General features: G+C 29.1%; 1 protein-coding gene across 2 annotated transcripts; it reads right to left on the reverse strand.

Annotated features, from left to right (window-relative positions):
* Window positions 1-12,743: 12,743 nt before the first annotated feature.
* Window positions 12,744-20,332, reverse strand: LOC107445680 (uncharacterized). 2 transcript variants are annotated; one of them, XM_016060140.5, is made up of 2 exons: window positions 18,686-20,332; window positions 12,744-13,386 (listed from the first exon to the last, which is right to left on the reverse strand). In XM_016060140.5, exons 1-2 carry the CDS (start codon window positions 19,766-19,768, stop codon window positions 13,186-13,188), a joined length of 1,284 nt encoding a protein of 427 aa, XP_015915626.3. In that variant the 5' UTR covers window positions 19,769-20,332; the 3' UTR covers window positions 12,744-13,185. The 2 variants fall into 2 exon arrangements, 1 of the variants encoding a protein (XP_015915626.3); XR_015434599.1 differs by having other exon boundaries at window positions 13,338-17,923; window positions 18,086-20,247.
* Window positions 20,333-24,072: the final 3,740 nt, after the last annotated feature.

Consider the following 24,072-nt stretch of genomic DNA (forward strand, 5'->3'; position numbering starts at 1 on the left):
CGGTAAGTTTTGGCCTTGGCATCGTTTTTTTCTCGCTTCAACTCTAACTTTTGGGACCGTGTCAATCAGTTTGGACCATCTTTATTCGTGATATTAGTATTGAAAACGATCCAGTTTGAACTGTAGGTTAGAATTTCTAATTCTTAATAAAAACAAAAATATCGTTCAAATGATGAAATTCTCTTTTATTCACAACTCAAGAAATATTTATTTGATCTCTTTGGTCCCATGTCTCAAAAATAAATTCACGAACTTGATGTATAACAAAATTAAAAGTGAAAAAAAGAATTCTAAAAAAAATTATTTAACTGCAGCGGTCGCCATAGCAACGCATGCACATTGCATGCTATTATTCTTGATTATTGTAAGTAGTAGAAAAGTGCGGACGCCATGTAATCCAAACCAAGACCCATTTTGCCATTGGGTAATAAGCTATGTTCTAAAAAGCCAAGCTCATGAAAGAAAGATTAATGGGAAATTCGTTTAGGAAAATCGCCATTCACAGATGATGCTTAATTCATATGCATCACTGACAGTAATGTGTACTACTGGTACTATGGTAATAGGAGAATTGATTTTTGAAGTTATGCGACTTCCAACAAGGTTGCGTTAAACGTTTAACGCTACATTTTTATTGGGCGGGAAATCACGTGGTAGGATCCAGTTTTCCCTCATTCATTTCTATATTGTTTTGGTTCTCACTAGCATAAAAATAATAAAAGTATTGTCTTTCTGTAAATATTTTTTTAGTTTGATTTGATACACATATATTTAATAGGATAGTATTTTTTATTTTCAAATTTAGTGGATAACATTTGTAAAAAATGAGTGAAAACAATCCCACGGACTATGCGACGTATTTAATGTTATGTCATGGTACGTCTCTTGTGAATATCAATTGATTGTTAGGCTTTCTTTTCTGAAATTACATTATGACGCATTCACATACATTATTAGTACAAATACATTTTCCATGGCGTGACGATGAGGCAACCACAAGCACTTCCACTGGTTCAATAGGTCCACGAGAGAAAAATGCACAATATTACCGTGATTACAGAGCACGGAAGCGAGCGGAGCAGAAAAAAGAGTCGTTAAATAGAACTAGTGATCCTTCTACGACTGCTGATTCTTCTACTATTAACGTCGCAGGTTACGAAGTTTAACTTCTTCCGCGCGGAGGGACTCCACGCACAATTATTTTTTTTTTAAACTGTGTTAATAAATTGTTAAATTTTTTTTTAAACAGAAATGACATGAAAACAGATAAGTTGCGAAATGAAATGTTTTTTTCTCCTAAAATTGCAAGAGCCTTCTATTGCGCTTATTAAGGATCAATACAGAGTTTTTTTTTTTTTCCCTCGCAAATTTATAAATTGGGACGAAACTGCATCAAAACTTTCAAGTAGTTGTGGTGTTGCTCAGGGATTAGCCCTTGCTTAGCCATGTCTGGTCGATATGAATTTCGTACCCGGCCTGCACCGACCACAGTGCTGACGAAAAATATCCACGCATTATTTTTTTTATATAAGAATTCTACAACGGGTTGTAGATAGTGTATTAATATTTTAATGAATTAGAATTAAAAGAACTTTTTTCCAGCACTACGTTACAATATTTAAACAGTAAATTAAAAGACAGATAGAGAAATGGTCATTTTCCAAAATTCTAACATTTTTTTTTTTTTTTTTGAATTGGGCTTTAGTTTTCTGTCACTGACATATGAATAAACTCAAATGTTGAAGGGTTATGTTGCAAGTACCATAAATACTTATATAAAAATATATTGATATATTTGGTGATAATTAAAACTGCACCAATACTAAGCAGTTTTAATGTCGATACTATGAATTGGTCACGAGCAATAGCATCATGCCAAGTGATGCTAAATACATACATTTAATCTTTTTTCCAATGGTATGAATTACAAACAACGAGCTTTGCTTACTTCAATAACTCAAAGCCACCGAAGATTTCAACATATAATAATAAATAAATAAAAAAAATCTTTATTATTTTAGCCATATTAATTGAAAAACTTAGTGGGAGAGCCAGGTAAGTGATATTTTCAGAACGAAAAAAGAAGTTGTATCCGAATTATTTTATTACCAATTTATTAGAAGGTAGGACTAATAATTTTTAGCATTATCCTTTGCTTTTTATTCCCCCCGTGCGAAGTACGGGTATTCAGCTAGTATTGTATTAAATTGAAGGAATAAGTTGTATGAATTAATGGTGATATGCATGAATGAATATTTGTGTGAATTTCACGAACTAATGTATTAAACTAAAAAAATTCGTGCACTTTTCGAAATCTTAAGTCTGGGTTATTTCCTCCCTCTTTCTCTTTTTGTTTATTTTAGGACAGTTTCTGCTTAAATAGAGAATTAACGTGTGAAATTCTCAGTAGCATAAATTATTATACTATTTCAGGCACATTTTAACTATAAAATATAATAAATTCCAAAAATAACTAAATAATTTTGTTAGGTTGAAGACCGCCAAGTCTAAAAAAAGTGTTATCTTGTTATCGTTCTTTGAATCATGCGTAATTTTAAGAACAGACGAATATTTAAAAATAGAAACCTGACGGGAGTAAACGTCAGGATGTTTTACTTCTTTATCTTGTTACTGTGCGTGACGTCACATTATTCCTGTACAATTTTTACGTTGCATTTACCTTGAACTCACTACCTGATTTTATGGTTTAAATAGCTCGGAACATCTATCTACAAGCCATCTATCATCTGGAATGATATTAATCCTCCTTCAATTATTTTCGACCTATCAAAATCGTTTTATCGTTTGCAATAAATTCCAATATTGAAGAATTACTTGAAATTAAATGTCTTTAAGAATATTAAGATTCAAGCTGAGTTAACTCATACAAAAATATAGTGTCTGAATATATAATAATTCCTTGCGTCTCAGCAAACATTGTTTACCAAATCTATTTTTTAAATATATACATATAATTGTTATAGGTCCAAACATCTGCTGTTTAACACTCATTAGAGATGTTCTCCAGTAAATTTCAAATGTAGGAAAATTTAGCAATCATGATATTAAGAGAAAAATGCTGTAAATACCTTCATGCTTATATCAAAGCTTCCTACGGCTGCAAGCTGTAATTGCGCTATTTTTGTAAAATAATTTACCACTCCGAAAGAATTTTTATAACTTAGTTTTGTTTTTAAAAAATAATGCTTACAGTGAATGTAAAAATGCAGCTCTTTTAACAAATTCTAAAAATGGTGCAATTCCAAAATGAACAAAACACTCGAGTAACAGAATGATTCTATTATCTTATAGCCCCTGAAAATAAATTCTAGTTTTGATATGAAGATGCATTTTAAGCTTAATTATTATATCCCCCTAATTAGACCATAACTGCTACTTTCGAAAGCTACAGAAATATCACAATCCTATAGATTCGATAATATATATTCCGAATAAATGAAAAATAAGCTAGAAAATGTCTTGATAAAGATTTTAGTTTTCAATGCTATGGGATGCTATGATGAAAGAAAAACGTTGAAGGTTTGTGTATTGAATGAAGACGGTTTGAAAAACATCAAAGTTTGATTGTCTTATAAGACATGGAGACATACCTAATAATCGTCTTTCAACATTTCTGTTTTCTTCTGCAATCAAACTGGTTTTTATGTTTTCAGTCACGCTTTCTTCAGTAGTGCTTCATTTGATTTCGAAAGTGCTCTTGTTTTTTACTTCGTTTAAATATTAATTTATGACTTTGAATATGAAAACTTTTTTACATCATTTTTTATGAGGATTCAAAAAAATATTCATTTAGAGAGGTGATTGCGGGGCAACAAGTAGTATTGACTAATTTTTTCCTTCTAAAAAGAAAAACTAAGAATGACAATATTTCTAATGTTATAATACGTATTCATCATAGTAAATAAACTTTTAAAGTAATTCAATAAAAAAGTTTAATAAACAATGCTTAAGTTACAAATAATATAAGTTTTTGAATAAACTTGTCTTAACTTTCGCACAGAATTCTTAGGCACCCATCTTCTTTGGTTTTTTCACACAATCGTTAATAAGTTGTACAAAACTTAGAAATTCCCCCTACTGATTAAAAAAATAATAATAAATAGCATTATTACGTTGCATTATCAGATGCATTTTTTTTTTTAAATGTCTACCTAATTTCTATCTAAATAACTTAGAAAAAGTTTCGTGTAAAAATTCCCTATAGCAAAGCAGAACAATTTTTAAAATATTTTAGGTTTAGACAATCATACATATCCTTTTGTTAAAATTATCTCACGTCTTTTATTGCTTTAACTAGTTTCTACAGTCGCTTTCATTTGATAAAAATTTGATTTTAAGATAACTTTATCTCATTATTGTGAATCACGTTTTGTAACAAGAAATTCCTGTTTCAAAAATAACGATATTATTAAGCTCCAACAATTAAACCAGATTTTAATACATTTTCGAATTTACATTAATGAAATTACAGGATTTCAATGTTTCACTTATCCTACTATTTTCAATAAATGAGTAAAGCGAGTATGTAAAACCACGTTAGTATTACGTGAGAATTAAAACCACAATATGTAAAAGAATTACGTGAGTGTGTAAAACCACAACAAAAATATAAAACAAAGTGATTCCAGTATTCTCTTTTGAAAAGAAAAAAAAAAGGTACAATGATGAAGATATTTGAAGTTGAATACATTTTAGTGCACAATTGGCAGAAAAAAATGGTTATCAAAAATTAATAATTTATTAACTTTTTCATTATTGACTTTTTTTTGGAACTGGTTACATCTTAACTGCGAAAATTAATTACAACATGAAAAATCACCTACAGTCATGACAAGAGTTTTTAAAAAATTACGTGAAAGAAAAATATAATTATATTAATAGAAAAATATAATATAATATACGATATAATTATAAGACACTTTTATAACAATAGTTAAATATTTACCACTGATGTTTTTATTACAGTTATGCCAGGATAATTAGATAATCGTGCATGGCTTACAGATTCGAGGCAAAAGGACTATAAAAAGCCCATGTTATTAGTTCTGTTTTCGTTAAAATAGCCTTCGTTTCTTTGAGATTGGAACTTTTCAATTAAAATTTCGACCCCTTTCTAACTCTTAAATCTTTACTAGAGCTTTGTGCTGGATGTTATTAAAAGTGTTAGTCATTTTCTAACTGTTACGAGCAGGATTTATCGTCAATCAAAATGGCGACTTCTGTTTTTCTGTTATACATTAACAGGCAGAAAACTATCAAAATGAAGAAAATAGTTACGTAAAATAAGTTTTAAAAACTACGCTTCTCTGGCGGTCTTAAAAGGAAAAAAAATGGTCTCATTTTTGTCAAATCTAAAATTATAAACGCTTTCGTAATAAACTTATTCACCACCATAAGTCACCCTCTACGCGTCTTTGAAAAGTGATGACCCAACGTTTTTCGCTTTAGGTCTAACAAAAATGAAATTAAACTCAGTTCTGAAAACTTTTATTTTACTTTATATAACATTTTAATATATTTTTTCACTTTAAAACACATTTTTTCACTAACATCTAAAAGCTATAATTAGATAAACATTCTAATTAATTATTTATATTTTTTATGATTTAGTTATTTATTTTTGAGGTAGAAATATAAAGAAAAAAAATTTTTTTTTTCATTAAAAATTGTAACTTATTCATTTGAAGTTGTCCGAAGCGTTTTGAATAATTAAAAAAATATCTTATCTTTTGTGATGATAACAATAAATTATACTTTATTTTCTAATCTTCGATCAAAGACTTATTGATATTTTAAAAACTTTTTTGAAATCTACATTGATCGTCCAATACATTTTAGAGAAAATCATTGCATTTCCAAATAAGGTGTGAGAAAATTAAATGCAAAAAAACCTTTTTGCATTTAACTAAGCAAAGCCTTTTGTTGTTCATATTTTTAAGTTTTGTGTTAACACAACTGGCAAGATGGATCATTTATAATATAATAATACAGAAGAATAGAAGAAGTATTTTTAGCTAATTATTTCCAACGAAAAAAAAAATCATTTTCCTTTGCTATATCACATTTATATTAAAACAAAAATTTAACAATGAAAATAGATTATTGTTTATTCTGAAAATTTAAAGTGGCAGTAAAATTTAAAAAAAAAAAAAAAAAAAAAAATTCAGGTTGTTCATAATGATTGCTCTAACTTCATCATTTAGAATCCTTGTCCTGAATGAAGCAAAAAAGAGGTCTTATTAAGGGTAATTTATAATATATTTCTAAAATTAGGATTAAAACGGCGCTAGAAAGAAAAACTCTATTATAATCTAAAGAATCACTACCGAAGGTTGCGGCACTGAAAAAATCTGAACCTGTTTGATTGCCTTAGAAATGTTTTGAATAATTGCTGTTTTTAATCCTCTGCTTTGTTCACTTCGGTAATCAGACTAGTTTTGATATTTTTCATCTGTATTGTTTCCTTAGATTTCGCTTGTGTTTTATCTTTGCTTAAATATTAATTTGCGACCCTTAATTGATTTGCTTCTTTGATTTCCTTCCGAAGGATTTTAAAAGCATATCTGAGGGGTGTTCATAGCGGAATATTCTGTTTAGTTGTTTAAGGATAAAGGTTAACTACTTTTTATTATTAACTCAGCTCCTACGATAAGAAACTAATTCAATCTAATTTGGAATGATCAGGAGAGAAATCAGCAAAAAGTTTAAAAACGCTTGGTGTAGTGATAGTAGTAACTAAGTAGTATGTTATTTCCTTGAAGAAAATGCTTGAAATAATTCTCATTAACACATTTTCCATTCTGACATAGATGGACATTAGTTTAGTTTATGACGGATGACTTATCAACCATAAAAACACAACAGATTTAATTCTCATGAGAAAGAAACAGTTGAAAATGTTTATCATTTCAAGGTTATCTTATCAGCGCTAGTTTGCATGAACTTCGATACTGATATTGACGACAATTGTATTCGAATTTGTGAGGTGAAGCTTTTTCCCCTCCCCAGAGATATAGGTCTTCCTCCTCCTTCTCTTCTATCATTTTATTATTATTTTTTTTTTTTTCAAATGAACTGCCGAATTTTTTTTTTTTTTTTTTTGGCACAAGCATCTAATGGGAGGGAGGATTTGAGATTTGCTTATTTTCTCTGAAAATGGAGAAGGAGATGTTGGAGCAAATGCTTACGAAAAGAGCCTCGGTGGCTCAGACTGTAGAGCGTTCGCCCCTCAAAGTGGGGACCCAGATTGAAATCCCAGCGATGGCTGGTTGATATGAATTCTACTCCCGGATCGCACCGACCAGAGAGCTGGCGTAAAATACCCTCATTAATCATGTGCTAGAACCCCCCTGCCGTCGGGCTAACCGTGGAAGGTTTTCCTCTCCATGTAACTCAAATGCGGATTAGTTAAATCAAAAAAAGCCCCACGAATTCAAGTATTTCTGAATGCTTTATCCAGGAGTTCCCTTGTCTTCTGGGTTAGGTTCAAAATTACAAGGCTATTGAGTTGAACAATGAGAGTAGTAAACTCAGAATTGGGTCGACTGTTCAACATTTGTTAAAAAATAAATTGTTTACGTAAGATATTAAAATCCAGTCATTTCGAAAATTTTCTTAAAAAGCAAAGCAAAATAAACAAATAAAGACTAAAAAAAAAAATTACGAGGAGAAAATTTTTTAATTTGTAAATAAAAATAAAAGTTGAATTAATTTGGGAATAAAAAATTCTTCAAAGAGAAGTTAAAGAGTTTTAAGCACAGCAGGAAAACACAAGTAATATTCTACTCAAAATGTTTATAAAATGATTTAAAACTAACATTTTGTTTTACACAAAGTATCGTTTTTAATTTTAATTTAAAAACGTAAATGGAAATGATCCGATCATGTTCTTCTGAAACTTAAATTAAAAGTAAGCCAAGGAGCCCCCCCCAAGACAATAGAAAAAGAGGATGACCTAAAAATAATTGGCGAAGGGCGATTATAAATGAACTAAAAATAATAGGAAAAGCACGGAAAGAAGCAAAATATCTTGTCACAAATAGAGTAAGATGGAGAGATTTGATGGACGCTCTATACACCAATCCGAAGTGAAGAGGAATATGTATGTAATCTTAAAATTATCATACTTCAGTATAAGTAAAATATAAAGCTAAAATCAGGGTAGCGACTTTCTTATGTAAGCATGGGGTCTGACAATAGGAAGGAGTCCATAAGTATCAAAAATATGCTTATGTGATATTTGAATGGCCCAGAATTAGGTTTAAATTGCGAGTTATTTATTTATTGCTTTCATTTTGGGTAGTTTATGTTTTATACTTTTTTTTAACTTTTATATTGGATTATTTTAGCAAACATTTTTTCTAAGATTTAACCCCTTCGCGTTAATGAAAAAAAAAAAATACAATTAAGGTATCAAAAAAAAAAACTTTTTTGTTGTTGTTATTTTCGCATTTAATGCTTAGTTTGAAGCTTAATGAAAATTACATCGATTTCTCCTAATTTTCTTAATTTAATAAAACTGATGTGCATTCTATATAAATTTAGGAAAGAAATAGTGATTCAGATTGAAACTCGTATTTTTTTTTAACATTTTTTTTTTTTTGCGTATTTTATTTTATTTTTAAAAGCATTTTTAGATCATCAAAATCGAAGATCAACAGGACCCTTCACAGAAGTTAGTAGTCTAAATAAATAGGATTTTTTTTAAAAAAACAAATGTGTATGTTTTATTTTAAAGATAATCATTTATTTATTTGTTTTATCGGAAACCTTTTTAACTGTTTACTTCGAAATTGTTTGATTTTGCGCAAAATAACTATTGCTGTTTACTGAAAAATATAACTCCACAGTAAACTTTTCTAATAGGTGTTTTCATAATTGAAAAAAAAAAAAAATCCTTCGTATCAATCTGTTAGAATAGAAATCAGTTAGGATGGTTAAAATCATTTAGGCGCTGCATAATTTTTTTTTTTCAATACTTGGCACTACGGTCTCCTCGTTTTTTATTTTAATTTTTGAGCCAGACTCTCTTGCAATGTAGTTGATTTTTTTATGCATGGTAACTCTTGTGTTGAGCACCGTGTAGTCGTTTCCAGTTCTTAATTCATTGATCTCGATATTTAATCATAAGTTTTGTTTTAAAAAATATTATGACAGTTGGTATTCATAATTGTAGGTTAGTATAATTTGTTTAAAATTATGTATAAATAGTAATGAGGTAATTTTTAAGATAAGGGAAACAAATTTTTTTTTTTTAATGATTTATCATTTTTTGAGTAATTAAAAAGAATTAAGCTAGGGACTTTTAATAAATCAACTTTGACATATATACTTTACGTGTTAAAATAAATAGTTGTTTATAATTTTCCAAAATCTATATTATGTAATTCGAATTTGCAAGATGTTAATCTGCATAGCCCCACGTGTTTCAACAAAAATGCCGAAACGCGAGTTACTAAAAAAAACATTTAGAGGCAGGTGTTCATATAAAAAATTATTCGATAGAATTTCAAAGGTGCTGGTTGACGCAAAAATATATCTGTAGTTAACAGTTCAATCAGCTGTCTGGAATAAATTGATGCAGCTAAGTAAATATCATATTTCACATTGGCATTTTATTTATTTACCTAATCTAAGTGAAATTGCGCACATTTTAATATAGTTAGATATTCCAATGTTTTATGTTCTAAATGGACGATTTATGATATTCCAATGTTTTATGTTCCAAATGGATGATTTATAAGATTTTATCTATACTCAATAGTTTTATAGCTAGGTATCTTGACATTTTCCCACAGGTTTTCTACTATAAGATATATTGTTAATATTCAACACATTACAATCAGACTTACTCGCTTTTTGAAAATTTAACTAACTAAAATGGAAAACCAATTTCATCATAGTTGTCAACGTTAATGATACATTTTATTTTTCATATTGTAGGCCAGTGGCTTGCCATCATTTGGTATTGCTGAAGCGGTTCTTTTTATTAACATTTCAGATAGCTTCGCTCGTTTATTTCACTTTAATCATCTCATTACGTTTATGCTTAATATTCCATTTTTTACTTTATAATCGTAGTTGAACAACCGATCTAATTTTGAGTTTACGACTACCTACCTTCGTAGCCTTTTAACTTTGAACCCAATCCACAAGGCAAAAGAACGCCAGGATCAAGTATGGGAGAAATTTTGCCTCCGAGGAGGACATTTATAGAACTAACCGGCATTTGTGTTTCATGGAGAGGAAAACCTAGTCTGACGGCAAGGGGACTCTAACCCATAATCCGTCAACACTGCGGTCTGTGCGAGCCGGGGGTGGAGAATCTCAGCCATCGCTGAGATTCGAAAACATCACACTGAGGAGAAAGCTCCATGCCTTGAGCCACAATCGGTCATACTTTAATATTAAAAGGCTGAGCCCTTGTCAACCGCTGCAACTGATTGCGCACTTCTGCAACTGATCGCGATTAGAAATAGTTTCGCTTTGATTTCACCTAAGAACTCCAGCTTTTGAGAATTTATCTTTCATTTATTAGTATCCTATTTCATGCTTTAAATATCCTTAATTTATATTTTAAATTCTTTTATACTAGAATCTAAAAACAACACTTCGGGTTGTTGGCGTTGCATAGTTTGGATTGTCCATGGGGCTGCTCAAATATTACGTAAGCTTCATACGGGAGGGCTGGGGTATGAGCACTGCTTACTAAGTCATAAAATCCCATTCGCTTCAAAATTTTCTTATAAAACAAAATAAATTCAGCACAAAAATGAACAAAACAGTTATTTCGCGGGAAGAAAAATTTCTTTGAAGAATTACAGACGTCATCAGGTTTGAACACACAAGTTTCTTAAAGAATATTCTTAAAATTTTATGAAATGAATTAAAATAACTTTATTTAATGCTAAGCTGCATCTTCTTTCAGAACTAGGAGGCATAATTGTTTTTCTTTCCCTTAAATGAAAATATCTTTCACAAAATCAAAAGAAGTGTTTTCAAAATATACAATTATCGTCGTTTGTAAGAACATTTCGTTAATGTGCTATTCGTAACGAAATAGACGATTACCTGGATCGGAAAAAATAATCAGCTGATTTTGAAAAAGCATACAGATTGTGTGACTCAATAAGAAATAAATTAGAAGTTATTGTACTCGTTGACGTGATCTATAAACAATTGAAATAGGAAACGGTTTTTATCGCTTTTTTTAACTTTCAAAAATTTCTCTATAAATAATAAGATTTATATCTAGCAATAATCTCTTTTCTTTTCTGCAACTTATAACTGACACCTAGTTCAGTAAAAGAGAACAATAAATTTTCTACAATGGATAAATTGTCTATATTTAAAACAAAAAATACCAGGAAAAAGCACTTAATTACAACGACTTTTATTGCTGGCAGAAGTATCTCAATAGTGGGGGCTCTACTTCCTGTATATAGATATAAGTATTAACTGGGTCTGAATTAACTGAGGCTCACCAAATGCCAACCAAGAATTCGAATTTTTAACTTTACGATTCTAAATGTCTTCTTATAATGTCTATACGTTTACCTGTAAATTATTTATCTCTCATACAACAAGACTTTTTTTTTTTACTATCTTTCACCTTTTTTAAAAATTCTATTCACTGTGACATTTGAAACCAAGATTTTTTCCACATCAGTCAGCAATAAAAGAGCGTTTATTCCTAAAGTAAAGGATGATTTGGTAGCAGTTTTCACCAAGGAAACGTTAAAGCTCGCTTGAAATAGACATTTCACGAATAAAAATGGTGCGGTCATTTGGCGATTTTAAATGGTCAAATTTTACCTCAGTTGTATCAATAAGTTACAAAATGACTTTTCATGGCCACCCACCCCCACGAAAGTTTAAAAATTAATTTACTTCTACTTTGTCGCACCTCATGTATTTCTTCCACATATCTCCTTATTTCTACGCCTTATAGATTTTGCACAGCAAAGCAAAATGTAACGTTAAAAAAAAAAAATTGATAAAAATTTGCAAAAAATCACTTAAAGATGCTATAAATTTCAAACAAGTTGGAATTCCGAAAAAAAAAAAAAAACTTGTTTTTCCCAACAAGTTAAAACAGTAAATAATTCTCCAATATTAATTTTTCTTTACTCACTGTACATTTTTCTACAGTCGCTTAGTTTTTTAGTAAGAAGCATGTCTAATTAAATTTTAAACTGAAAAGCAAATATGGATTGAAGGTCTTAATTTATATAGCATCACTTCCCCCCCCCCCTTCATCTTTACTTCTGACTTGCGATTGCAACGGAAAACCTTACCCTCTCCAAACTTTATTTTTGTGAAATTTTAATTGCCACTAAGTAAAATTCACAAGCAGTATCTACTCAAAATTAATATAGTTCAAAAGCAAAAATTAGCTATGTTATTTAAAAATATAGATCTACCCCTCTTTGCCAAGGTCAGGGTTACACACAATATCCTATATTTTAAGACCGTTTGATAAAATTTACAGCCATATTTATGTGCTGTGCGAACTTCATTTTAAGCGTAAAACTTTCAATTGTTCCTTGAACCCAACCTTTTGATCGGAATTTTCTAAGCACCTCAAACCAAACACCTCAGTCCAAATTTTTTCAACTATACGCTGGCACTCAAATTTTGATTTGGTATGCTCATTTCTTCAAATTCTCTGATAATTAGACTGTATATAAAAAATTATTTCAAGTTTAAAACAATACATAATATTTAATAAATAATTTTTATTATGACCAGAATCTCATAAAATTTCAATACTATCTCACAGTTACAATTTTATAAACCAAGTTCAATAATAGTTTGATATCACAAAGATTGTGCAAGTTAACTTAAAATTCACTGCATAATAAAGAATAAACTATGAAATGCAAATTCAGCTAATAAAATATTGTGATTTACTATTTACCACAGAAGGCTTTTAAATAAAGTAAGTAGTGTAGGAAAATGGATAAAACGACATATGAAATTTAATTATCAAGGGAGTGGAGAGGCAAAAATCAATTGTAATTACATATTTTGACATTTTTTTTATGAAAATAATAAAATGGAAATATTAAACTCTCAAAATACAGAAATAATCATAAGTTTCTTTACAATATATACAGCAATAAATATAAAATCTCAATAAAATTCCTAACTAGCCAGTGTTTGTCATAAAACACTTTCATATAAAGTGGAATAAACTTTTGCTCTATGATCTGGCAAAAAACAAGGAGTTAAAATCTCTTCCATCTCATTAATGCGCTTTTTAAAACGAAGTCTTTCTGTGGCAAAAACTTCCCATTCGCCTTTTCTATCAACCATTTCAATAGGACAGATCTCTTCAAGTTCTTCCTCAGGAGCAAAAGAAACCTGTAATAACAATAAAATTACAATTTTAACCCTTTGATGAAGACAAAAAACAGCTAATAAACAATTTAAAACTAATATTCGTAAATTTTCACAAAAAATTTAACAAAAATATATTTCATTTAACAAATACAGAAATTAAATATTCCATATTATTGAAGCATGCTTTTGAGAGATTAATAAATGGAACAATTATTGGGATCCTTTGCCATAATGACATATACACATGGAGAAACTAATACTTATCCTATAAATTAGAGCTTATTGAAATCAAATTATCAAGAAAGTGTTTCTAAATCCTCAATAGAAGTCATGGAGTTTCTTTTAGTACAGAAAAAAAAAGCATATCCTAAATTACATCAAATACAACCAATAAGCAGTCACTTAAAGGTTGAAAAATGAAAGGGCTGTACGATCCCCCCTCTCCATTCAAGATTCTGTAGCAGCATGAAATGTTGCTTTTTTTAAAGAATTACATGCCATTATCCTGACTCTTAGGTCAAGTTTATATAAGCACTCTCTATGTTTATTCTGAAAATGGTGCAAAATGTCAAAATTCATTGTTTTAGGAAAATGAAAAGGCACTTATGGTTTAATTTTTCAATATTTAAAAACTTACTCCAATGCAGAATTCTCTGGGCACATAAAAATTTTCACCCAGTTGGAAAAATTTCAAATTGGCAATTTTTAAAAAGGTTCAATAAATTTTTAAATATATTAGTTATTTGTCCATGCTAAAGCTCAGATGATTCATTACAGCAAGATGATATAAAGAGCATAAAATTATGACTGCTACAAGTGTAACATACTTAAACCATGGATTCCCCCCCTTACTTTCCTAGCGCCAAAGTTTCAAGAACCATGTTAAAAGTTTTCTCCACCAACACTTCTCAAGAGTACCTACAATTTGGCAAATATTTTGGTACAAGTACCTAGACTGAATCTTCCTTGTAATATAGGCACAGCTGAGAATCTAATGTTTTGCAACACACAGGGCAAATTTATGCCATTACCAGGTGCAAGAGCCATTCCAAACATTCATGACTGTAATTTTAAAAACATACACGACACTTCCCGGTTTCACATTAATTCCAAATTGCATTATCACTAACAGGGGTCTGTCCTGGCCGAATTTACTACCGTTTAGCGGTACCTTCACAAATTCAACTTTAGGAAAAACGGTAGTTTCAGAAAATACTTTTTCTTAAAATGTTATTTTTGTATCCCTTAAGAAACGATAAATCCATATTTTTATGTTGATTTTTAAATGTAATTTTGAATTTTTCACAAATTATGTCTAAATTTTCACAAAATAGGCACCTCTCAGAAAAACCTAGAGACCCCTTGACTATGGATGGCAAATATTTTGGAAAAAAAAAACTTAGTAGAAGGATTAACATGCAGACTTTTAACAGTCATTTATACACCTTATTTTTTTAGATTTGATATTTCTAATACAATGTTATGATTTTTTCGTCACTTACCATTCCATCAGAATTTTATGTTGTTTGATGATAGAATTCTTATCAGTAATTTATTTTTTTCACAGCCTGTTAAACATGATATTTTCTAATCGTAAATGGATGGCAGATATGTATAATATCAGAGATGCAAACTTGCTCCGGACAGCAAATACATATTTTAAAGTGGTAGTTTATCAATTGTGATTCTTTGTTATTTAAATTCAATTTAGTAGATTTTTATTCACCACTATTTCTAAATAATTTGTAGGCTTATATAATTCACCACTTTTAACACTGATGTAATGTTTTACTTGTTAAAAAGCAAGCAAAAATAGTCAAATAATTGCAAAATTTACTTTGTAGTTATTTACCGTTTTTGTTAATTATTTTGGCGTGTCCGGAGCAGCTGGCATCTCTGTAATATACTTGAACTTGTGAACGACGTACACAGAAAGTTTTTTCTTGCACCTTTTCTGTGATTACATCATTTCATTTGACTTTTAGGCATGATGGTACCATACTGGGAATGAGTTTTTCTACTTTCTCCAACCTATATAAACGCGATTTAAATTCGTATGATTTAAATCACACACTGTGATTCAAGATTGTGAATAATTTTGTATTACCACGATTCTATCACAAATATGGCAGTTAAGATTCATTCTATTTAAAAGCCTCTACATAGAGGCTTTTGATTTGTTTGTGTTCTAATGACTTTCCTGTTCACACAATTTAAATAAAAACATATTTTAAAAAAATCTGTGCCTTTAAAACTAATCTTGCTCAAATGAGGTGGCAACAAAGTTATCTTCTTAAAATACATATTTTGAGCTGTAGCCATTTCGTTTCGTAAACATGCAGTTTGAGTTGTGTCCGTATTTTTAAACAATCATTCTGAGCAATTCTATGCTCAGAATAAAAGGATCATCAACGATGTGCTATTAATTTATAACAACAGAAGCACTTTGCGTTTACAAAAAAAAGGCTCCCTGTATAAAATAAAACTGTACAAAAATATCTTTTAATTCTAACTGAAATAATTTTTGTTCAACAGATAAAAAAAAATTGTATTCTAACATTATGGATGATATTCTTGCATTTTAATGAAAGTTAATTATTGTCTTTGTCATATTTCAAGCCATCATCACAGGAATTAAGACATTAAGTAATCCGTTTCAGTAACTAATGAAGAAAAATCGATCAATGACTAAATCATGCAAATCAGACTCCTTGTAAAACGGCAACTCAAATGCACATTTCAAGGTTCATTAATAATAAATATAAAACATTAATTAAAAATATAAGACTCCTGCTATATTCGACATGAACACCGCAGTATTCTGCAACAATGTCACAGCAATTCTGTCATGGGGTACTTACGCCTGATGTGCATATTTGTTGTGTGAAATAAAAAATTATCCTCAACTAACAAACATCAATATTTCAATAAAATACAATAAGAACAAAATCTGTTGGCTATAAATCGCATATACTATAAATAGAATAAGTGGGACAAAATAAATTATACGCAAGACAAAACTTTGGAAGAGGGCCGTTCATTTTTTGAGAAATTTCATAAGCAATTAGAGCTCTTTGCTCTGCAAGGTACTAGTACCAGACACAAGAATCTCAAGCACTTAATCCAAAAGCTTTCTCTTCCTTGTTTTTTGGCTAATTTTATCTTTATATTATATTCTAAGTATTTTATAACTTTGAAATACTTTTTAACAAGTTTCTAATAACAGTAACATCTATATTGCAATGAATTATTCATTTATGAACTAAAAATGGAATTTATCTTAGATGTTTGACGTTTCTATCTTGATATCTTAGATGTTTCCATCTTGATGATAGAAAATTGAATTTATTTATCTTAGATATGTGTCATAGCTTGATTTTAAATGGCCTTGAGATATTCCTAAAATTAAATTTTGTGATTAACTAATTAATGAAGGAAGACTTTAGTATACTCGTAACTTAACTGTTGCTAAGTCTTTGTATCTGAAGAAAAAAATTTTAATTACAAAAGTGAGCACTTTTTATGGGAACACTTTATAACTTTTTTTCAGCTTAAACAAGCCACTAAATATTTAGCACAATGTAGCATCTTTAACAGGAGTATAAATTTAAAATATTTAAGCACAGAACTGAAGGATCAGTATCTAAAATATAAGTCCGTGCACATTTTAACTGGTTCGTTTACAAGTTTCTATTTATATTAAAAATTAAATAATGTTCACAATTATAACAGGGGTCTGTCCAGGCCAAATTTACTACTGTTTAGCGGAACCTCCACAAATTCAACTTTAGGAAATTTCACAAAACAATGTTTCTTAAAATTTTATTTCTGTATCCCGTAAGAAACTATAAATCCAAAATTTTTGTGTTGATATTTTAATATAATTTTTAATTTTCACAAAATAGGTACCTCTCAAAAAAAAACCTAGACATGATGAAATATATTAGTTATAAAAGCACAGACCATAACACAAAACAGCATATTATCCCCTTACTGGAACAACTGATTAATTATATGCATAGAATTTCAGTTGTTCTACACCACTATTAATTTAAAGTTCTATCGGAAAATTTCAGTCCGGATAAATGGTATCAATTAGTGATGTAACGAATAGTGATGGGGCCGAATACTTAGTTTTTAAAAATTTCTCTTTTGAATGTAATTTTGAAGTTAAAGTAATTTTCAAATGTTAAATTAAAAATGAAATAAATATTAACAAAATTGCTTTTTTAATCTTTGTATATTTAAAAAAATTTGACAACTTGATTTATTTTTTGTAATATTTTAAATACCTAATGTTTTACATTTATAATAAATAATTATATAATCATATATTTCTAGTGCATACTATTGATAAATAGATATTATTAAGGGAATCACAAACAAATTTTAATTTCCGATTCAGATAGTATTCACACTTCTATTAAACAAACTATATGTATTTGTATTTTAATGTAAAAGATTCCAATGCTTGTTTAAATACATATGATGATAAATTTGCAACAAGAAAACGTTTTTATTTATGTAACATTATTAAATACATTTATGTATTATACAACTTAAATTGAGTAAATGTTAGATTTTCTTATAATTAATGCAGTGAAATGTATATTCTGCAATATTCATGATTAAATATATTTAAAAAAAAATATCTTTATTATTATGAATTTATTCAGCCAAATATTTAATATTCATATAAATCATATTATATGTATTATACAACTTAAATTGAGTAAATGTTAGATTTTCTAATAATTAATGCAGTGAAATGTATATTCTGCAATATTCATGATTAAATATATTTAAAAGCACATTTAAAAAAAATATCTTTCTTTATTATTATGAATTTATTCAGCCAAATATTTAATATTCATATTCAGCCGAATAACTTCATTATTCGGCGGAATATTCTGCAAAAGGGCCGAATACCGAATATTCGTTACATCCCTAGTATCAATGGAGAAATATCATTATATGAAGCAAAGACAACTAATTTAACAAAAGATTAATGCAGAGTTAACTAAATTATATTTTATACATTAAATAAATGCAAACATTGGAGCTGTTTCTGTAAAGTGATCTGTCACTCCAACTACAATCACCAAGGTGTTAAAGCAAATGTTAGCCCGAAAGATGGCTACGAGTTATACCATTTGAGTTGGCCCCTTTCAGTGATTTTCTTTTAAGATTCTCGAAGGGGCGCTGTTCAGAAGTTACCAAGACTTGGCAATTATTCTGCTACAGATCACGATACGGAAATCTCCTACAAATATCTCCCAAACTATATCTCGAAAAATTAGGCATAAAACAGATATCTTACCAAAGCTGAAGATTTCTGTTTGTCTTTTAAGCAACCAGTCTGCTTATTCCAAATCCTATTCACTTCTCTCAATTTCGACTGCATTAGACCGAGCTCTTGTTCTTGAACTTTGTTGACAGGCTCATAAGTAAGCAAAGAGCAAGCATTAGTAGCAGAAAAGTTAGCCACAAATAGACCAGATACTTGAAACTCAGAGTCATCTGCAAGCGAGTCACCTTCGCTATTGGTGTCCCAGTCTGAATCCTCATCACCACTTTCTATAGTGACAACAAAAGATGACAGATTCGGCAACACAATTTGAACACTTTTCGAATTATGCGATACAGTTACATCACATACAATATCACAATTCTTTTCCTCAGTTGCAGAGCTTGCTGACTTCTTGCTAACATCACAGTTTACTTGGGTTTTACGGTTTTGATCAGCTTTAGATGAATTTGACTTTTTCTGACGTCGTCTTCTCTTTTTAGATCTCTTTTGCAATTCTTTAGTTTTGCGGTTAGCCATTTGTTGATCTAAGTTGCAAGTGTTTAAGGGCTTAAGCACTGTTTTAGAAATAGTAACGTTAAAGTGTGCCTTATTATTTGGTGACGACGCATCAGCTATAGATACAACCAAATGGTCACTAAATGTACTTTCAGGAGCTGAAGAATTTTTCTCCAGCTCTTTTGAAGAATTATTTTGTTTTCCCATAGTCTTTTTAGGCAAAGTATCTAAGAAAATATTTAAACCAGGGATAGTACCTGCTACAGTATCTAGATCTATGGAACTGTTAAACAGTCTATGATATTCTTGAATCAAATTGGAACACTGAGCTGTTTTAGGAATATGAGGTAGCATACTATGGTTGAAAGTTCTGAATAGACTATGAAGATTTGTTTTAAAAGCACTCGAAGATGCAGAATCATAGAAATCACTAGAAAATAAACTATCTTCAATAAGTTGTTGCTGATATTCGGCAGGCATGTTTTGAAACAAACTGCTGGAATTCTTCAAGAAGGTATGAGGACCTGCTAATTTCTTAATTAAAGATGCCTCACTATACTTCGTAGGAGAAAAAATCTTATCGAATAAAGTATCCATGTTTAAAAATATATACTTATAACAATATTTACAGTGAAATAAATAACTGTAATTAATTCATTACTCTCTAGTGCAGTTCCATTTTGGCTCCATATGATTTTCAGGGAGATACTTGGGAACGTTGATAAAAGGTCCAATAACTTTAAACTTCATATGTTTAAGAGAATCATAAGCATAAAACAAATTTTCTTCAGCACATGTAGCATGTAAATCACTATCTTTCAAGATAAAGAACGATAATTGACTCATGATCATATTATAAACTTCCTTTCAAAATCACTTGAATAAAATGAAAGATAATATACTAAAATGGCGGAGAGGATAACAGGATGTGGGCAGTTGGCGCAATATAACGTCATTAATTGTCGCCACCAGAAAGTTATTTTAAAAATAAAATCTCATTTTTACATTTTATGAATACTAAAATGAACTTAGCATACATTTAGTACCAATAAAGCCACATCAAAGTGAAAAAAATGTAACTTCATTCATTTTCTTTCTATTTAAATTATTCCAAAAAGTTCTCCAGCAGCCAAACGAGCGATTTATCATAATTCTGGAAACCTCGTATTTTAAAGTGCGAACCTAATGTGCAAAATATTATGAAAATAAAGTACTTTTCAAGAAATAAAGTTACATTAAAAATAATATTAAAACTTAGAAACGTAAAATTTGAATTTTAACTGTAATATTTACCTGTTGAATACTCCAAATAAAAAATGATTTCTGTTAGGAATTACATCATATTTCCATTATGATAGTCACGTACTCACACCTTCAAAATGTAAATAAACATTGAAAATGACAGGAAAAGCTAGCACATGGTTAATAAAATGTTTCGTATAACTTATACCATATTTTTGTTACGTTAATTTTTGAAACAATAATTCAGTATTTAAAATACCAACGCACTATTTATGAAGGGAATTTAGCTCTTGAATACTAGTTTCTTTCGCATTATTTGTTCGAACTTTTATTTATAAAGCTTATGTATTTTCTGGTTTATATTCGGAGCAAAATCTTATTATTTTTTATTGTTATTATTCTTAATCGATTTTTTTTGTCGTAGTTCTATACGCCTACATCCTTTGATTAAAATTAGATGCTATAAAAATAATAAACATTCGAAAATTCTTATACATTACATTTTATTCCGAGCTATTTTCTCTGTGTGCTATTGTTAATTAAAAATAACATTGCATAATGCTTTTATGTGATTCTTCTGAAAATAAAAATACTTAACTATTTTATGATATTGTGTTACCAAAGGGAACTGAGATTTTTAATTCTAATTTGCATTCATAAATAAATATGTTCACGCTCACTTTTGTATGTATTTTGTTCTTCCTACAGATTTACATTTAAAAAAATAATAATTCAGATGAACGTGTCAAAAGGCAATTATAATGCTAAAATTTTCCTAATATATTTTCAATTCATTCTTGTCACAGATTATATTTGTGAATATTGCAATGTGTGTTTTGCAAATGTAAATTTTATCTCTGATGAAGGAGAAACAGTATTTTTCCATTAATTTTCAAAAAAGTAATTGATAAAAACATGAAAAAAACATAACAAACTAAAGATTTTTTTGTTACACAAGTAATTCGACCAATATAAAACCACTTAGCACTTGCAAACAATGTGTTTCGTAATTAATTAAGACGTATTTTATTTACCAGAATTCTTCTTCTGTATTAAGTGCTGGTGGAATACTTATTTTGAGTGGAGGAATAGAGTATTTGAGGACTGCAATGATGTAAAAAATTTGTTTTGTAAAGTTTTAATTTGTCGAGTTGAATTTTTTTATGAATTAAAAAACTGATATGAAAGCTAACATAACTCTTCAATTTTATCCTGAAAATGTGGAGGTGTTTTTCCTAAAATAAAAATCCTAATAAATTTTTATAAAATATTAGACTACTAATATTTAAAAAGCTTGCACATATTTTTTTTCAATCATATAGATTTTAATAATGATGGCAAAAATTTAAGTTTATTTGTTTTACATAAATCATTAAATTTCCTTTTTTTTCAAAAAAAAAAAAAAATATATATATATATAAGTAAAGAATGATTCATTAAATTAATCAAATTTTATTAATAAGGATTTCTTACTCGAATTAGAATTGTCATAGTATATTGAAACATTTATTAATTTTCTCTATTTAGTCTAAAAGAAGGGAGAGAAAACTGCACATAAAATCATTCAAGAGCCTGTTTGTTGCATGCTGTTTAGCAATAGTGCTTAAAAAATCAACTATGGTATTTAATTATCCTTATCATCAGTTACACTATGAGATATCCTACCCTTTTAAAAATATATTTAATATAAGATATTACTATATCTAGGAAAATCCTATATAATAGCTAGGAAGGGCATTCTTACATTTGAATAACTTGTGAAAGCTTATGTTAATTGTTCCTAAATATAGGTAAAATAAATTTATTATTTTGCTTCTGAGTATTATACTTAGCTTATAATTATCTATTTTTAATATTAATTTCTTTTTTTAGTACAGTAGGGAACCGATTATCCGGAACGATCGGGACCATCGCTATTCCGGATAACTGATTTTTCCGGTTTTCTGAATCGCTACAAAAAGCCGTATTTTTTTATTGTTAAACTCAACTAAAAAAAATAATAATTTGGAAATAATCTGAAAAAGAAGAAAAAACGATGAAGTAATACACTAATGATTATTTCCAAAATGATGGTAAGGTAAACATCTTTCAAAATAGAAAAAAAAAATCCTAAAATCTTATGAGGAAAAAAAAAAATTTTTTTTTGAAAATGGCGGGAAAATTTATCGAATTTCATTCCGGTTTTTTGGTTTTCCGATTTCCGGATAACGGGTTCTGTACTGTACATTCCTTTAAAGTTTAATAATGATTGACAAATAAGTGAACATTTTATGAATTTGTTAATTAGTAAAACAGATATAAATTTTAATAGTCTTCTTGTTTTAAATGTAGATAATTTTTTTTTCTTAGTTTACAAAATATTCCTTAATATTCAAAAGTTATTGCTTATTAAATTTTTTATTGGTTAAAATTATTAACACTAGAAAGACTGAAACTTAGTATACAGGGTGATTCTAAAAAGGTGGGCAAAATTTTAGGAAGTGATAGTACACACCCAAGCAAACAATTTTTATCAAAGAATGCATGGTCGAAAACAAAACGCAAAGGTGCTGGCGCATTTGGAAAATTGTTTGATGCAAACGTGAAAGCTCCATTCCTGTTGCGAGTTACTGCGCTGCATTACTTGTCGCCAAGCTTTCGGCCGCTGCTAGGAAAGTTTGTGATCTGGTGTGTTTCAGAATGTTCGCCTATCTTTTCTTCACCGTTGTACTGCGTGCATAGCTGCTGCCGGCCACTGTTTTGAACACTTATTGTAATCACATGCTATTAAATTTGCTTTTATAACTTAACTTCATCGTTCTTTGTGTGTTTTTGCCTCATATAAGAACATAAACTTTGACGCCCTCCAGTGGTTTTGTTTTCGACCATGCATTCTTTGATAAAAATTGTTTGCTTGGGTGTGTACTATCACTTCCTAAAATTTTGCCCACCTTTCTAGAATCACCCTGTATATCTATATTGCCCAAAAGAAGTCAAAATGACTGGATTGTGAAAGAGTAACTAATGTGTAAAGAAATTTGTTTAAAATTAATTTTTAATATTATTTACAGTTTAATAACAGCATATTAGTAAATATTAACAATAAAAAAAGTAAACATTGAAATTGTGTCATTATATACATCGTTTTTCTAATTGAAATTAAAAAGCAGTCAAAATGACTTCCTTGGGCAATCTAGTGTAAATAAATGTTTTTTTGTTGTTGTTTCGATTGTGTTTGTTGCACATACCTTAAATTAAAAAGAAGATTTAAATATGAAGCTATCATCTTAAAAGGGAGGATGCAATACATCCCTTCTTTTTCATTTCTGTCTATTTTGATCTTGATTGTTTTGAAAACTAAAATAGAGGAATTAATTAGAAAATATGTAAATTTTATGTGAGTAAACAGTGAAATATAAAAAAATGGCCAAGTTAAATGCTACTACAATTTCAAGTTGTTACGTGGAATATTTTCACATGCTTTAGCTTGCATAAAAGAACTGAAATAGGGAAACTAATAAAATTTCTTTGAATAGATCTTCAAGAAACTAATAACAAAAGTAATACTTTGATAAGTAATACTTAATACTAAAATAATACTTTGGCAGGAATGCTGTACAAATTGGCAATGCTAAGAAGTATATTTTGTATTAAAATAAGTAAAGGCAACAATTCTAAAA

Source organism: Parasteatoda tepidariorum, chromosome 6 (genome assembly GCF_982258835.1).
Source record: "Parasteatoda tepidariorum strain Cologne lab strain chromosome 6, Ptep-v5.0, whole genome shotgun sequence".
Lineage (NCBI taxonomy): Eukaryota > Metazoa > Arthropoda > Arachnida > Araneae > Theridiidae > Parasteatoda > Parasteatoda tepidariorum.

Excerpts from the sequence above, each read along its gene's own strand:
- LOC107445680 (XM_016060140.5), bottom strand. The coding sequence starts at position 19,768 with ATGGATACTTTATTCGATAAGATTTTTTCTCCTACGAAGTATAGTGAG. Across the intron at positions 13,387-18,685 it reads AACAGAAATCTTCAGCTTTG|GTTTCTTTTGCTCCTGAGGA; the intron begins GTAAGATATCTG and ends TTGTTATTACAG.